At 37.3% G+C, this 17,979-nt stretch overlaps 1 protein-coding gene across 1 annotated transcript in view; it reads left to right on the forward strand.

Moving 5' to 3' along the window:
* Positions 1–17,979, forward strand: part of PLPPR1 (phospholipid phosphatase related 1) — a 305,507-nt gene that overhangs the window by 156,073 nt on the left and 131,455 nt on the right. The window contains exon 2 of the mRNA XM_079112261.1: positions 11,355–11,462. Coding sequence (XP_078968387.1) covers positions 11,400–11,462 — 63 coding nt within the window. The 5' untranslated portion in view covers positions 11,355–11,399. The remainder of the gene's footprint in view (positions 1–11,354; positions 11,463–17,979) is intronic.

Consider the following 17,979-nt stretch of genomic DNA (forward strand, 5'->3'; position numbering starts at 1 on the left):
GCAATACTCTGCTTCTTAGAGCCTTTCCTTACTTAGAAGTTCTTCTGGTGGTGAACCAAACGATGAGGCAGACTTCTCATCAGGGATTTTGATACTACCATGCTCTCTGGTTTATTCCCAACTGCTTCAGGTCACCTGCTGAACTTCATAGTTGCCATCATCCTTGTGCTTATCATTGTTCTGGAAAGACTAGTCTCTTAATAGAGATGACTTCCTTTTAGATGGACTTGAAGTCATTTTTTCAATATTCTTTTTGTGGTACTTAAGGCATATACTTTTTAAAGTAGTAATTGAAAGTGATTTTTTTGCATAATCCATAAGACCCAGAGGTAGAATTCAGTGGAATAATCCTTCCTCTTTCAATTTTACACTTTTAAATGTGTTCTGATTTACATTTAGTTTCCAGAAGTTCCAAACACTTTGTTTGTCACAGTTCTTGGTTCTAAGGTATAGTGAGTCTTAGCTATTTGGAGCAAATAGAAAGGATTGACCCAAGACCTGGATTGAGACCATATTGACTTCATGCAAGAATGTAGAAGGACTGACCCAAGACCTAAGATGGGGTCTGGAGCTGAGGAACTGATGCAGAGGAAATGTGGACTTATGATGGAACCAAGTAACTAAGGCACATTGTTTATGTCAATGTCTGTTGCAAACCTGCTACACACCAGGCACTGTATAAAGTGCTAAGGTTACAGCACCTCTGTTTTGTTCAGGAAAACAAACCTGGTTCTGGCCTCATAGAACAAACTGACAATACAGAAAAGAAACGTACATGAAACAATTACACAAAAAATGATGAAGGGGCTGGGGAGATAGATCAGTTGGTAGAGTGCTTGCCTTGCAAACACAAAACCCTGGGTTCAATCCCCAGCACTGCAAAAAAAAAAAAAAAAAAAAAAAAAGAAGGAGTAGTATGGTGAAAGTATATCATAGACCTAAACCAGGCAGGGAGGGCAATGAAATGTTCCCATTGAAAGTGACATTTAATTGGAGCTCTGGAAGATAGGCCAATATTTTCTAGGCAAATACTGAGGAGGAAAGAGTGTAGTAGGCGCAGTAGGAATGGTTTGTGAGAGGGCCCCAGTGAGAAAGAGCTTGACATACTGTGAACACAGAGTGAGTAGCCTGAATGCAGAGAGATGTGGGAGTTAAGCATGGGGTGGACAGGGTTGCAAAAAGGGACTGTGGAGGTTTGACAGAGGTATAGCAAGCTCAAATATGAACCAGGCCAACTTCTGCCTTGGAAGACCCACCCAGCTGTGAGGGGCTCAGTAGCAGGAACCTTAGATATCAAGTCATACACTGGTGGCAAGGGGCAATCGCTGCCTTGTAGACTGTCCATCTAGGCATAAGACTGAAGTGTGTACCAGGAATATTGGTAAATTCAAAGGATTCATGTAGAGAAATAGAGCAGCCGAGTCCTAGTCATTCATTGAGATTTAGGCATGGATCCAGGCTTAGAGAGACTGAGGAACTGTGAGAAGACTCATCAGGCCAAAGCAATAGGAACAAAGCAGACGACTGATCTTATAGACCAGGCCAATATACTATGGGAGCCCTGGAATTATCCCTTGGTCTGAAATTAACTCAAGAGCAATCTTGGGCCCCTGAATCTGGGTATTTTGCAAAGATCTGAGCCAATTCTAGGTTTCCCTCAATTGTGGGTTTTATGTTCTTTGTATCATTTTGTCTTAAGCTGAGCTAGTTTAGAAGCTGGACCATGAATCTGACTGTGAGAAACTGGAGGAAAGAGACTGGAGAAAAAGGGAGTGCCAGTCCCCCCTCCTATTGTGTGTGGGTCTGCACGTTGTCATCCTTGACAAGCTTTGAAAAGCATCTCTAAAATTGAACAGAATAAAGTGTTTCTCTTAAAAGCCTAAGTATGCACTCCTAAATCCCACACGACCTATTGATGAAATGTATTCTGCATTCACCTACATTCTCATTTGATTTGTTCCTATCCCTTAATGTCTGCTGCTTTAAAATATAGCGAGGTTTTTTGAGCTTTGGAAAATTAAATGCAAACTGTGATCCTGGTTGGAGATCATGCACTGAATAGAAATGATCCAGAACAGGGAGGGGTAGCTCAGAACCACCCAGGAAGTTAATGCCTATTTAACATGTGTTAAAGATGAGCAGCATTTGGGGATTATGGCTCACCCTGAATACTAGGGAATAAAATGAAATGTAACTCTTAACTCATATTTCCTTACTTTTTAGTTTTCTTTTTTTTTTTGATGCCAATCCTTTTTCACCTACAATTAAAATTTGTCATCATAGGAAATAAACTCTAGCCCCCACCCTTTGATTCTGGTTATATTCTAACTTTAATATTAAACCAACTGAATTTTGAGGAACTTCCAGGAAGTTTCCCCATGTTAAATGTTGTAGAATTCACATCAGAGATGTCTTTGCTATGGTCTGGTCCTTGGCTTGTGCTGTCACAACACTGGCTTTGGGTGGGTGGAGTTTGACACCAGAGAAAAACACAAATGCAGGACCCAAAGATTAGCCATTATGTGTAAGAAGTCTTACAAAAATTAAAGGAAACTTAGTGAATATTTAGTACTCTGTAACTAAAGGATAAAAGTTCCATGCTACAAAGAGTACTTCCCAGTATTACTTGGAGTCCCCAGAGGAGAAATGTTTCCATACTGGAGTTATTATTCTATCAAACCTCAGTACTCTCCCTGATACTTGGTGAGCTGGGAGGTTTCTTACTTTGGTTAGTAAAACCAAAAGTATCCTTGGCCTTGTGTGACCCCCAATGGCTATGGTTATTTGTGTTAATCCTTTTGGACAGTTTATCTCTGGATCTTAGGTAGTTTCATCCTCTGCGTGTGCTTATCAGTATTCTGCTGAAGACTCTAAGACCCTCTGCAAACCTCCAGGCATGCTCTCTATGCAGTGTTCTCCCCTCTGGAATTCTGCCTTGACAACTCCAGCTGTTTTGGCCTCCCACCCAGCTCAGGGAGACCAAGGATCATTTATTTGGGTTCCTCTCCTGTGGCTGGGACCGATAGACTCTCTCTAGGCAGTAAGCTGGGGCAATCACTGGCCTTACCACTGTTTTTTTCACTGTTTTGGGGATCACTGCTCTTCATGGCCAAACTCTTGAATAACTTTGTCTTGTTTATTCTTGTCTATGTTGTTTAGTTGTTTCAGGCATGAAATCCAGTTTGTTGCTTTGCCTTGGATGGAAGCAAATTCCCTTCAGGGCTATTTTAAGGTTATTAGGATTGTTTTCAAGGCTTGGTTTTAGAGTCCCTACTCCCTATGATTTAAAAAAAAAAAAATACATGAAGAATTGACATCCAACAGTAAATATTTATTTTGTGGCAAAGTGAAATGAAAAGATTTTTATGACTCTTCTTTTGGAATTACCTTTTGCAATCACTAATTCAGTTTACAATTATTTCTAGTTTCTCTGGAAATCTTTACAATAAAGAAAAATCTCACATAGAAATCATTTGCAGATTTTTATGAACACTAAATTTAGTAGTTAATGAAGTTGCCAGAGTTTACCATTTTGTATATCTCTTTATGCATTTGTTCATTTGATTTTCCATTTTTTTGGTGCTTCTAAAAATACTTGTTAGCTGGTCATGGTAGTGTATGCCTGTACTCCCAGCAACTCTGGAGGCAGAGGCAGGAGGATCACAAGTTCAAGACCAGCCTTGGCAACTTAGCAAGGCCTACTCTCAGAAATAAAAATTAAAAAAAAAAAAATTAAGAACTGGGGATGTAGTTCAGTGATAGAGCACCCCTGGATTCAATCCCTAGTACCAAAACCAAAATAAAAAACCTACCACCCAAACCAACAACAAAAAACCTCAACCAAACAAACCTAAAAATATTTCTTACATATTTTATGGGCTCTTAAGTAGCACACAGGCTTAGGAATTGGGCCTGTAGTACCCAGAGGATAAAGCAGCCTTTCTCTCTTCAAAGTGGTTGTAGCTACCAGTTACAGTAGCTTCAGTATTACCCCAACATGGTCTTTGAGCTTTGGAAGCCCCTTGTTTCCTCAAATGCCAGTAAGGTACCTTGACAATTTCCAGATTTCCTTTGTTTAGTACTAGGGCAAAACCAAATTGTTCCCTTGGTCAAAACTGTGGTCTTTCTCTCAGGAGAAACAAGTTCTTCATCACCTCAAAGGTCGTCCTGTCTCAAGGGCTCTACTTTTAATCCTAAATTAGTGATTCTATATCAGGAGTGTCCCTGGCGCCTCCTCTGCTTCCCCCTTGAAGGGGACATTTGGCAATGTCAGGAGACATTTAAGTTCTCACACTTGGTTGGGGAGGCTTGCCACTGTGGGCATCTTGTGTCTAGAAGCGGGGGATTTTGCAAACATACAACAATGCTCAGGAAAGGCCCTCCCTCCAAGCAACACATTATCTGGCATGTGAGTCAACAGTGACAGGGTTGAGAAACACTGTCCTAAATCAAAGTGGGCTCAAAGTATAGAATTCTTGGGCATACCGGGAAGAGTACAATTTTGAGTGGCCTTGGTTGCTTTGTGGATTTTTATTTTAGTGAACTCTCTTCATTCAGGCCATCCTAACCACCAGGGCATTTTTAGCAAGACTAGCTCAATATACACTACCTATACAAAGAGCAAGCTCTAGCTTACCCTAAACCATAAATACTGGGCTGCTGAGAATGACTGCAGGCTGTGACAGCTGGTAGTTTAACTCACACTAGGGCTGGGCAAAAGGCTTACTGACTCATGGGGACTCTTTTTCAAGAGCATTTTTGTTACTTGGAATTTCCCTGACTGGTCAGCCCAATCCGTCTTTGCCTAGGATAAAAACGAAGAGGCTTGTCTGCACCCTGCTGTCAGTGTGCCTTGTCACCAGACCCACCATGATTCATGATTACTTTTATTTATTCTGAGTTAACTAGGACTTGTTATATTTTGCATAAAGAGGAGATTTTATGAGAAACTCTGTGGAAACACATGAGATGATGCTCAGTTCTTTAGTGGGATTCTGATACTGCCTAGAAATGAAGAACTTATTCTGAGTTAATAATGAAGTGTAGTGTCTATCAATACGGATCCCTTTATTATTTTTTTCTTTTATGTTCCCATCAATTTTAGTCAGCCTTGTGTTACTGTGACCCAAAGACCTGACAAGAACAATTTAGAGATGAAAAGTTTATTTTGGCTCATGGTTTCAGGGGTTCAATCCATGGTCAGCCTATTCCATGGCCCTGGGCGGGAGGTGAGGCAGAACATCATGGTAGAAGAGCATAGCAGAGGAAATCAGCTCAAGATTTAGCATCCAGGAAGCAGAGAGAGCGCTCTACTCACCAGGGACAAAATACAAACCCCAAAGGCATGCCCCCAGTGACTTACTGCTTCCAGTCATACCCTACCTACCTAAATTACAACCCCATTAATCCCTATCAGTGGATTAATTCCACAATTAGATTATAGCTCTCGTTACCTAATCATTCTGCCTCTGAATATTCTTGCATTGTCTCACACATGAGCTTTTGGGGTCACCTAATATTTAAGCCATAACGTCATCTGATATGGAAATAACCAATCCTATTTCTTCCCCTTAAGGTATTCTGATTATGAGCTTTTGCATAAAGCATTGCATGTACATAAACAGAGTTTTGGAAGCATCTACATCTCGTTTTTGGATTTCATACATTTGATCTGGTTTGTTTTTCAGAGTTTCACAGACATGTTAGACTTATTCGTCTCTCTGAAACATTTGTTCCTGCTATTATCTTTAGCTAAAATGCTTCTCTCATCTCAGTCTGGTAAGGAAGCAACTAACATTTTTCAGTCAACCTAAATGGCCATTTCCTCTAACAAACCTCCTTACCTTTCCTCCTTCCAGTGCTACATTATTATTTCATGGGTCTTAGACACTTTGCCTCATGGGCCTCTTTCTCTGTGAAATGTAAAATTTATATTTCATATTTGAACTGTCATAAACTTGAATATATTATTATATATTAAAACCTTTTTTTCTATCTGAGTTAATTTTTTCTTTTCATTTCAAAAGAAATAAAAAATTTTCATAGGCTCCAAAAAGGTATCCTGAGTCCTTGACACTGTGTTTGCTATGAATAACAGAAGAGAGACCTCTGACCCCAAGATTTGGATCTGATGATTCTTTTGTGTCAACCTTATTCCTCTTACTTATTTTATGTTGGTACCTCTAGCACATTATTGTATTTGTTTGTATATTTGTTTTTTAATTTCTTCTTGAGACCTGTCATCTCTTGAAATTCTGTGTATTTGACTAGCTTATTGCTTCTAATCATGGTTATGGATTACCTGATATGAATTAGGGACTCATAAAGAATGAATGAGTGATGTAGTTTGTTCTGGTATTTTGAAACCTCAGGTACCAAAAAACTCAAATTCATGGGAACACAGCAGAGCTGGGCTACACAAGAATCTCCACCACTCTCATGTATGATACTTTTTCAAACAAGACCTCTGACAACTTCTGCTTCTGTGAAAGCAGAGTAGGATGTATTCTCTATTCCTCTCACTGAGTAGAATGAGAAACCTAGAACATGATATATAAAACCAACATAATAATTCTAAAGACAGAGAAAAGGCTGACTGGTTAAGGACCTTACATAATAAGGAACAATACAGTAGTGAGTTCCAGGATTTTCTTTTTATTTTACATATCTCAAATTGAGGACTAAAGAAGCTGGCAACTGCAGACATCAATAGCAACAGAGGGGAGTGTGGGTGGAAAAAGCCTGCTCACTCTAGCCAAAGGTCCAGGAAAAGCCTAACAAACCAGACAACTTTGAGATAATGCCCGCTGGGCCCCAGTCAAATGCTACCCCTGCCAGCAAAGCCTGGGTTGTGAGCCTAGACATTGACTCTTGCCAGACTATAAATAAAGTCCTCAGACTCCTGCTATGGCCGTGGCAGAGAAGGTCAAGTGGGGAGCCAGGACTTTATTTCCTGCTGAGCAACAGTGAGTTGCTACCCCCACCCCACAGTAACAGGGGAGAAAATGTGGGTTGTCGATATTGCCGTTCCAATTAGCAGTAAGGAGGCACCCCTCCCCTCTCCTCGTTGTGGTATTATCCAAGGAAGCCCAGTGGAAAGTCAGCTTTACCACACTCACCAATAACACAGCCCCACCTCCCCACAGAGGCCGTGGAGGTCATATGAGAAGCAGTAAACAGATACCTCTTCCCCTCTCTGCTAGCGTGATTTCAGTGGAGGCCTAGTGAGAAGCCTGAACTTCACCTCTGGCAGCTGTAACAATGGACGCCTCCTCAACCAAGTATTAGAAGGTCAAATGGAGATCCTGGACTCTCCTCCTCCTATGGCAGTACATGAGGATATTTCTCCTTCATCCGCTGAAGCAGTGTCAGAGGACAATCTCAAACTGAATAAAGACAATCAACCGACACCAATACCAGGATGATGTGGATGTTAGGATTATCTGACAAGAATTGTGAAGTAACCACCATACAAATGCTTCAATGACAATCATAAATGTGCTTGAAATCAATAAAAAATTTGAAAGCCTCAGCAAAGAAATAGTTTCCATTACTGAAGATTTATAATATATTTTGAAATCAGGAAATGATGCCTTTGGCTTTGTTCTTTAATATTCAAGATTGCTTTGACTATTTGGGGTCTTTTCTGGTTTCATGGGAATTTTAGAATTGTTTTTCTATTTCTGTGAAAAATGTCATTGGAATTTTAATAGGGGTTACATTGAATCTATAAACTACTTTGGGATGTAGTCTTTTTAATCACATTAACCATATTAATTCTTCCAATTCATGAACATGGGATGCCTCCCCCTACTTTGGGGTCGATTTTTTCATCAATGTTTTATAGTTTTCAGTGTTCAGAATTTTTAAGGCCCTGGTAACATGTAAGTAATGTCATTTTTTTGATGATGGTATTGTGAATGGGATTTTTTCTTTATTTTTGAAATAGTTCATTGTTAACATGTAGAAATGCAACTAATTTTTGTATAGTGAGAATTTTTCAAAGGGTATTTTTTTGTGGGTGTGGTGAAAAGAATGAGCATCTTCCACCATACTAAATACTGCTGAATCATTTTTGGATGTGGTTGTTCTGCAAGGTACTGCTTCCAGCTGTGTGGAAGAGCATCTGCTGCTCCACACTGCTCAGCCCTCGAAACTATCAGACTTGCTTTTTGCCAATTTCAGAAGTGTGAAATCTCCATGTTGTTTGTTTTAGTTTTCTTAACCTGACTTAATTAATGAGGTTGTGAATATTTTCATATGTTCCTTGGCCATATTTCTTCTACAAATTGTTTATTCACTGAATCTCTTTTTCTAAGTTGTTAGTCTTTTCTTATGATTCCTAACACTTAATTTCATTTTGTCTTGACCTCAACTTCTATATTTTTTGCATTTTAAATTGCTGTTGAAAATCTGGACTAACTGACTGGGAATGTAGCTCAGTGGTAAAGCATTTACCTAGCATGCATGAGTCCCTGGGTCCAATCCCTAGGATCACAAAAAAACGAAGCCAAGAAAACACTCCCCCCCACACACACCTACCTGTATTAGTATTCAATGGTCTTTGAAATTAAAGTTTAACAAGACTAGTCTCTGATTAAAAATTATTATACTAGTAAAATATGCATATAAAATGCATAATTAACAACATTAAAAGGCAAGGAAGAGGGCAGAAGAAAATAATTGCAAAATACATATCTGATAAATGACTTGTATCCAGAATATACAAAGAGGTCGAACACCTTGATGATAATAAGATGAATAATCCAATCATAAAATAAAAATATTTGAATAGATATTTTATGAAAAAAGATATGAGACTAGCTAACAAGCTCAAGGAAGAATGCTCAGCATTATTTGTTATTACCCAAATGCAAATTAAGACCCAATGAGATACCATTTCATACCCACTAGAATGGTTGTAATAAAAATGATAATAAAAATGTTAATGAGGATGTGAAGAAATGGGAACCCTTATATATTGCTGGCAGGAATGTGAAAAGGCATAACCACTCTGGAAAACATTTTGACAGGTCTCTTAAAAATCAAACCTAATTCAACATGTAATCTAGCAACTCTTACAGGTAGCTACCATGGAGAATTGAAATATATGGTCATACAAAGATTTGTACATTGATGTTATTTGTATCACTATCCATCATAACATTCGATACAATAAAAAAATTTGAAATGGCCTAAATTTCTACCTCTTGGTGGAGTTGTAATAGCCATGTGACAAAATACTATTTGGCAATAATAAGGGTGAAAATAGCTGATATGTGCTACAACATGAGTAAAATCTCAAACATTATGCTAAATGAAAGAATCCATATACAAGAGACCACATATTATATGATCAGATTGACTCAAAATATCCAATATAAAGTCAGAAAGTCGATGAATGGTTCTGGGTTTGGGAGATAGTGAAGGAGGTAATAATGGGTCTTAATAGAAAATAGGCATGAGTTCTTTGGGGTGATAAAAAGTTTTAAACTTTTTTTGTGTGTGTGATAGTTGTACAACTTGATAAGTTTCTAAAATGTTATTGACTTGTACGCTTGAAATGGGTGAATTGTATGATATATAAAATATACCTTGGTATAGTCCCTCCCCTTCCCTCTCCTTCCTCCCTACACACATACCCACACATACACACATACCCAGAAGAATGAAGATAAGGGAGAATTTTATATGATACCCCAAAGTTTGTCTTTCATTCTTCCTTTTATTGTACTTCTTTTTTAATTAGAGAAGTCATCTAAAATACTAGGTGTCTAATTTCTTGGCTTCTTCTGATGCCCCTGTCCACTTGGACAATAATTAAAATATTTCTTTTTTGTATATATGGCACTGTATTTAGTTGATGCTAGCAGGAAAACACTTCTGAATTATAAATACTGATAAGTGAATTCTAAGATTTGAGTTAATAAGGCTAAAATGAAAATAATACATGATTGCCAAATCAATGTGTGAAAACATATATGCATGTAGATTCCTTTATTGATGTAGAAAATATTCTTCTTAAATCAAAGATAGAAGGTGAGCTGGACACAGTGGTGCATGCCTGTAATCCCAGCCGCTTGGGAGACTGAGGCAGAAGGATCACGAGTTCAAAGACAGCCTCAGCAAAAGAGAAGCTCTAAGCAACTCAGTGAGACGTGTCTAAATAAAATACAAAATAGAGCTGGAGATGCGGTTCAATGGTCGAGTGCCCCTGAGTTCAACTCCAACCCCCCCCCCCAAAAAAAAAAATAGAAGGTGAAATAATAATGTATTGTGGGTATTATTTTTTAACAGATAACATCCATTTTTAATGGAAAAATAAGCTATCTAAAACCTTAAATAATTTAAATATTATGATTGGTAGGAACTTATAAAACATATAATATTAAATTTGGTCAGAGCAGGTTTCAATTCATATGTGAATAGTTGGCATCTCAAAAAGAGTAGGTAATATATTTTGAATGTTATTCCTGAAAAGAGAAGACTTAGTAATGAGAGAAATAAAGACATTAACATTAATTTGTGACCTTTAAAAAAAAGTACAGTTGGCCATTCAAGTAGATAAGTAATTCATATCACAATCCAGAAGAACTGGTGACACAGAACTGAATAAGTAAAAGATAATCGTCAAGAGCAGACACAGAAAACGTGTATCATTGCTTTAGTTAAAGAAAAAAAAGTGTTGTGGAAAAATTATTTTATCTGGGAAGTTTCATAAAAGCTTAAAATTCTCCATTCCAGTGCTTTTATTTAGAAGAACCAAAATTAACGGACCTCCTAATACAAGAACATTTTCAATTTGAAGCAGGTTGGGGATATTCTAATAAAATACTTTAACAGTTATCTGCTGTTGCCCACCTAGTCCATTCTTACAAGTTAGGAGAATGTAGTATTGCTTTAATGTTTTGTGTCTGGGTCACAAACTGGGCAGAGGGAACTCAGACAGATTGGTGATGTATTAACCCAAAGTAGTTAATGGCCATGTAGTCAAGGCAAATGATGGTGAAAGAAGGAAGTCAGAGGTTAGTGCCTACCCTGAATCATGACATGACAGCAGTCTCCCAGGTTAAGGACCTAAGCAATGCCCTGCAACTAGAATTCTATTTGCTATACGTCCATGCACAAGGGGCCCCTACCTGGTCACTTTGACTCTAAGACTATTTGCAGCTGGTGTACCTTATTTTCTTTTCATTAAAATGATTATTAGTCCTGCCTCATTGTGCCGTAGATCACTATTTTGCATTGTTTATACACAGCCTGCTTGTCTAGAGGGTTACTGATATTTTTATGTATGTACCTAAGGGACTTCTAAACATATGGCTCTTACACCATGAAATTTATTTCTGTTTCAGTCTGGACAGTTCTAGACGGTACAGTCTTGCTACATGATCTGAGAAATGGCTGTAGGAAACAACACTCAACGAAGTTATTCCATCATCCCATGTTTTATATTTGTTGAGGTATGTGTATTTTTTTAAATTTATGGCAAATTGTAATAAGAACAGATTTTATGCTGAGAGCTTGGATTGTTTTATAAGTTATTTAATCTTATGATTGATAAGTAAATTTTGGTTAATATTGGTAAAGAATTACATAAAATGTTTCTTAAATAGGAAGACATAAAGTAGGAAGGCTTTTAAACTTTATATTTGGGTTACAGAATAATTTTTTATCATATTTTATTTTCAATTGTGATCCAAATGTATTAACTCTGAAAGAGAATGCAGCATTTTAATTAAATTCTTTTTAAAAATTCAATATCCTTTTTCAGGATTCAATAAGCAAGGCATTTTACTGATGTTATTTTATGGTCTTTTGCCTTGGAGCCCAAATAAAGAAAAATAATCATAAAGTTGCCCATTTCCACTGGGTACTTTTCTTTGGTGAGGTGTCGGGAACTTGTATAACGTGTGGTTTCTTTTGGTCATGAATTACTTTGTTGGGTTGCCCCAGTTGTGGGCCAGAAAACAGTTTTTCCAGCATCCTTTTGGAAATTTTGGGAAATTTGGAATCATGATTTAAATTAAATAAAAATCTGTCTACCTGATTATCTCATAATAAAGATGTTGTTTTGCCAAAGATACTGCTTATGTCTTCTCAAGAAGATAGGGGATTGAAGGGATTGGTTTTCATCCTAAAGATCAGGTTTAAAATATGACAATATAAAGAGTCAGTGCCTGAGCTTCCTGTTTGCTTGGTAACTGCATAGTCGCCATCCCACAGGTCAGCCATGGCATATTCTATCACAGGCGTCTTTTTGACCTATTGTGGGAGGAACCTGCTTGTTGATATATTTTATTATCTATGTGAAAACAGACACTCGGGTTAAATAACCACTTAATTAGCAAAAATGGACTTTCAGTACTTAGGTTTTTTAGACATAGCTTATGAATCATTTTGATAATTTTTTTAAAATTTAAAATTAATTCCCCTTTGCAATAAATGTATCTGTGTCTATGTAGTGAGATCATTTTGAGCATTCTGAATTTTGGACAAATAGGTGTGTGTGTCTGTCTGTTGAGTTTCACCTTATGGATATTGCTTGGCAGTTTAATATTACTTGATGATTTATTCTCCAGTGATTTTCATGAACCAGGTTGTTTTACAGAATCAGAAAAATGTAGAGAAGGTTGGGACAGAGATGCTAATGTAAGTCAAGGAACACACAGACTTGGTCTAAGCTAAACCTCCGAGAGGATAAACAAAGACCTCAGCTCCCAACCATAAACAAGCCTCTGCATTCTCTATAAATATGCTGCACAGAGCCAAAGATAACTCCAGTCAGACAATAGCTACATGTTATGCATACTGTGGATTCTAGTTACTGTTGTTCTTGTGATAAAGGAAAAGGAATACTTATTGTTGCTGCTCATGCAGAAAGGATACAAGGTACAGCACTACCTTTTAAACTGTTTTCTTTGTCCCAAGAAAAATAAAATGTTAAAGTAAACTGGGAATAATTGGAGAATAAGTCATTTGTCATCATCTTTATCCTCCCTGCAGCACTTTTATTTTATATTTTCTCAAAAATCAAACAGGAACCAAGTCTCCAAGTAGAAGATTTAATTTATTGCTGGGAGCTGTAGTCTCTGAAGGTTTTCAGCTCTCTAATGCGTGAATGATGAACTTGGCTGGTAGAGCAGCAACTAGAGAGATAAATTAGTCCTCCTGTAGCTCACCTTGACACAAACATAAGTCTAAAAGGAAGAGGAAAAATGGTTTATTCTTTTTCTTGCTGTGTTGTTCTTATTTTGTATGGAAGTTTGAGATCTATCATGACTTCTCTCATAAACAGGCAGGAGGAAGAGAAAATGAAGTGTAATACAGAAGAAAAATTGAGGGAGGAGGTGATTCTCATGCATTTTTTAAAATCAAATGCTTAGTTACATGCCTCATTCCAGGCACTAGAATGGCGATATTAAAACACTTGGCCAAAAACAACCTGGCTAAAATGTCAGTTGGATCAATGAATGTATTTTCAACTGTTATTTTATAATTATAAAGGAATTTAAGCATGGAAAATAAAACAGACATATTCAAGACCAAACCTTAAAATTTCGCCAATTTTCTTCAAATATTTTTTCAAGGAAAACAAAATTTTGCAAATTTGCTAAAGTCCCGCTGTCCTAGATCCAGAAATGAGTACATATGTGAAGCTAGAAGCTTCCTTCCCCTGCATGGTTCCTATACCTGTTTTTGTATTTTTCTTACATATATTTATATTTATAAATAACATTTTAGGGAAATTTTACATAAATGATACCTTCCAAAAACTTCCTTTTGCAGCTTACCTTTTCATTCAGCATTATGTTTCTGAGATTTATACAGATTAACAGATCATTCATTTTAATCATGGCATTTTATTCTAGTATGCAAGTGTACTTTACTGAGGGACAATTTGATGCATTTATTTGCTTAAATTTTTTACTCTTTTTTTTTTGTAGAAAGTGTCCTTATTTCTAGTTTTGTGTGCATTTATACAACAGCTTCCTTGGATTGACACTTACAGTACACTCGCTAGGGGATTAGACCATTTTCTACATGTTTGTTGCTACAATATAGGATATTTGTATGTGAATTTTCTTAAACTTCTTCTAAACATTCTACTTATAGTTTTATGGCTGCGTCTGTGTATTTTGTAGAACTTTTCACACAATTGCATTATCTACAAATAGTAGTCTTCTTTTTCAGTTCTTATGCCTTTAATTCTTATTGATTTGGTTAAGACTGCCTGTATAATGTTGGGCAGAGGTAATATAGAAAACATATTTCTCTTGTTACTTGACCTTAAAGGGAATACTTTGGATGTTTTGTTATCAAATTATGATTAAGTGTGGTGGTTTTTTTTTTTCTATTCCTTATCTTTTAGATTAGATCACTTCATTTGTTTTAATCCCATTCCCCCCTCCTGGGCTATTGTAGGTATTTGCAGTGGAATGTTCTCAATTCATTTTTTTAATCTATAAATATATTCATTCATTCATTCAGCAAAAGTCTAGTCAGTATCTACTTCTTTTTCCAAGGCATATGTATTTTGCCCTTTTTGGATACTTTACGTAGTAACTATGTTCTATAACTTGAATCTCCCCAAGTTCTTTGTAGAGGTAGGATTGTTGGACCATGCCTTAACTGTGTGTTGGGGATACAGCACTGGAAAGAGAGAGACTTGCTGCCCATAGTGGAGTATCAATATGTATTTTCTTGGTGATTTTAATAATTATATGAGCATAGAGTTTGGACTTGTGGATGTATTGTTTGTGGTAGTCGACAGGGAGAATAGGTGCCAACCATCCTCTAAAATTCAAAGTTGCTGATGAATTAGGAGCCTGCCTGGACCCACCCAGAAGGCTGAATTAGTTATAGAGAAGCTCTGGCAAAGCAACATGCATCATAGAAGATCTCATGGTGGCAAAAACGTCAGGACCAGCCTTGCCCCAGGTACTCCTGGAATGGTGCCAGAATGAGCCCTTAGATGTCACTGGAGAGAGAACAAAGTTTGTGGATTACAAGAGCACATGTTGAAGGTAATGGAATGAAGGGGATGAACAGCAGGAGGAGAGCAGAATGGATGAAATGTGATATGAAATGGACAAAGCAGCTTTGGAAGTCAAGCCCTTACACGTTAGACCTGCAGAAAAATGTCTCCTTTATATATCTCCCGGTATCGGCTGACCTTTAAATGTACCTTGCTGTCCTGGCCAGAGTCTTTTAGGCTGAAAGCTTTTGATGATAGAATAACCATCATAGGGATAAAATATAAACTTTTATTACTAATAAGAGGGAAATCCAAAATCACTAAATTTCCAACATGGTCCACAAGAGTGTTTCTGACCAACCATTTTCAACTTTTCCCTGCTCTGATGAAACTAAAACAAATAAAAAATAGCGAATGCTGAACTAGACAAAATCTAGAGAAGTAAGGGAGAGAAGGAATAGGAGAAAATGAACCTTTTCATGAACATGGAACTATTTATCCTCTCATCCTCATTTTTGCTTTTTTTTTTTTTTTTTTATATTTTTAGTGCTAAGGATTGAACCCAGAACTTGTTCATGCAAGGCAAGCACTCTACCAATTGAGCTGTATTCCAGCCCCTATTTTTGCTTTTTAAGTTCAATAACATTAATTTTTGGTCAGGATAAAAGTGCCTACAACAAATGAAATAAAAAATGAAAATAGTGATAAAAATATCAAATAGCCTGTGTGTTTCATTCTTACTCCCTTTTTCTATTTTTCCCATCTTGGGCCTTCCCTGCCTCCCCTTCCCTCTGATTCTCTCTTCCTTCTTTCTTTCTCTTTTCTTTCATTTCTGCAATATTTCTCATATATGATTATCAACAAAAAGAATTCTTCTGACACACACTCGAGTTGGTGATTGAAACCTCTGAAAAACAAGATTGTGAGCCGTTTGAGGTCTCCCACGCTCCCCCACAACTAGTACCAGATGTATTTTTCCAAAATGCTTTACACTACCTGTCCCTTTTGACAGATTTTCCCAGATACCAGTAGACTTCTCTCAAGACAATTTTTCTGTCTTCTCTGTAAAATCATGAACAGCTTACACAGCCAAATCTCTTTCAAATATATTTGTGCTAAGAGCAAAACTCTAAATGGAGCTCAGCAGACAGTATTAAGCGCCAGGAATTTGGACATAATGAATGCAATTGTGGCTTGATGTGTACAGATATGACAGTTTTATCATTTTGATGGTTTCTTCTACTTGCAATTTTTGTTGCCTGTTTTTGACAACTTACTTTTCTCAGCTTGATCTCATGGGGTTATAAATCACAAACGTGAAAATAGATAATATCATGAAATTCCAGAACTTGATGATTCTGGGTGTGTTCCTCTAGGGCCAGCAGTGAAGGAATTCCACATCATCACTTTTGGACCCTGAATTTCATTTCTCTGCTTCTTGTTTTGTGTGACTCAAGTTTTGAAAGAAGAATGTCTCTTGACCTTGTGTTTGCAGGTGCTTAAATTCAGCAGCATTGGCTTTGTCTCTGCAACCTAGATCGCAACTCTCTTAGATTTTTATATTTTACTCTGTCAGCGCTAATTTTTTCAAAACTCTGCTGGTTCCTGCTAAAGGAGAAAGCATCAAAATCTAATTCTCATATATAATAGAAAGGGAAGAGAAAACAAGTTGTTGTCAAGTGTTCTGTGTTGGGCCACTGGCTCTGCCATTTGTTGCCGGTATAAACTTGTGTATTTCTTTTCTTCTTCTTCTTATTTTTTATTTTTTAATTTTTTATTGTAAACAAATGGGGCACAATTGGTTTCTCTGTACATGGAGTAGAGGCATACCATTTGTGTAACCATAAATTGACATAGGGTAATTGTGTTTGATTCATTCTGTTATTTTTTTCCTTCTCCCCACCCCTCCCAGCCCCTTTCCCTCTATACAGTCCCTCCTTCCTCCATTTTGCCTCCCTCCCACCTCCCATTATGTATCATCATCCGCTTATCAGCGAGATCATTCGCCCTTTGGGTTTTTGAGTGACCTCAGTTCCTTCATCTGTGAAATGGAAGAAATGCAATTCCTCATGAACACTTTTGAGAAATAATGAGGTGATGTACCTATACATTCTTGCCAAGTAGTAAGTGCTTAGTAAATATTCACATAAAAGTAATTTTAAAATAACAGCCCTACACAACAAAGATGAAAGGGCAATCAGCCCTGTGGACACACACAGATACTCTCAAGAATGTCAGAGCCCTCACACCCAGAGGAGGATGCTGGCAAGTTTAATCCCAGGTATGGGACGTTTCTGGACTTGGATATTTTTACGATCTATACTGAAGTGTGTTGGGTAAGGTATCAAACAAGTGATGAAAAAGTCATGGATCTGTTAAACTGCAAAGACAAATATTAATTATAAAGTTATTTTTTAATTAAAGCATCATATAACTAGTATGTTTAATACTGAACAATACTGATATTCAGGTATCTAGTTTTTTCTTAGAATTAACTTTAAAAATGAGATATTTTCCTGTCTTTAGATGCTCTTCCCACTGAGTGAGGCTGCCTGTGTTCTTCAGTGTGGAGTCTAAGTTGGATGTTTTGGAATCAAGATCTCAGTTAAAATAAATTATTAAAAAGGGAAGGGAAGTTAGGAATAAGAAAATGCATCTGGCCCTTGAGATCAAAGGATCAGGAGATGAGGAAATGGGGCTGTGAGGGAAATCAGGTGTTTAGGCCCCCCAAGGGAAGGATGGGGAGTTGGTCTAGAGAAACCCACACACTCAGCTTTCTAAGATCTCCCACTACAACTTCTTCCTGTTTTCTGTAAACGTCTGCCTTCCTGTCTCAACCTGCCTTTCCAAAATAATAAAGACCCAATCTGATTCTGGGGGGAAACACAAATCTCTAATAAGTATAAGAAAATAATGTACAACCTCATGAGCAATGCAGAAAACAGCACTGATAAGTGCTGTAAAATGCCATGGGTGGATTTTGAATGGGGAAGGGATGAAGT

The sequence above is a fragment of the Sciurus vulgaris genome, assembly GCF_902686455.1.
Source record: "Sciurus vulgaris genome assembly, chromosome: 15".
Taxonomy (NCBI): Eukaryota; Metazoa; Chordata; class Mammalia; order Rodentia; family Sciuridae; genus Sciurus; species Sciurus vulgaris.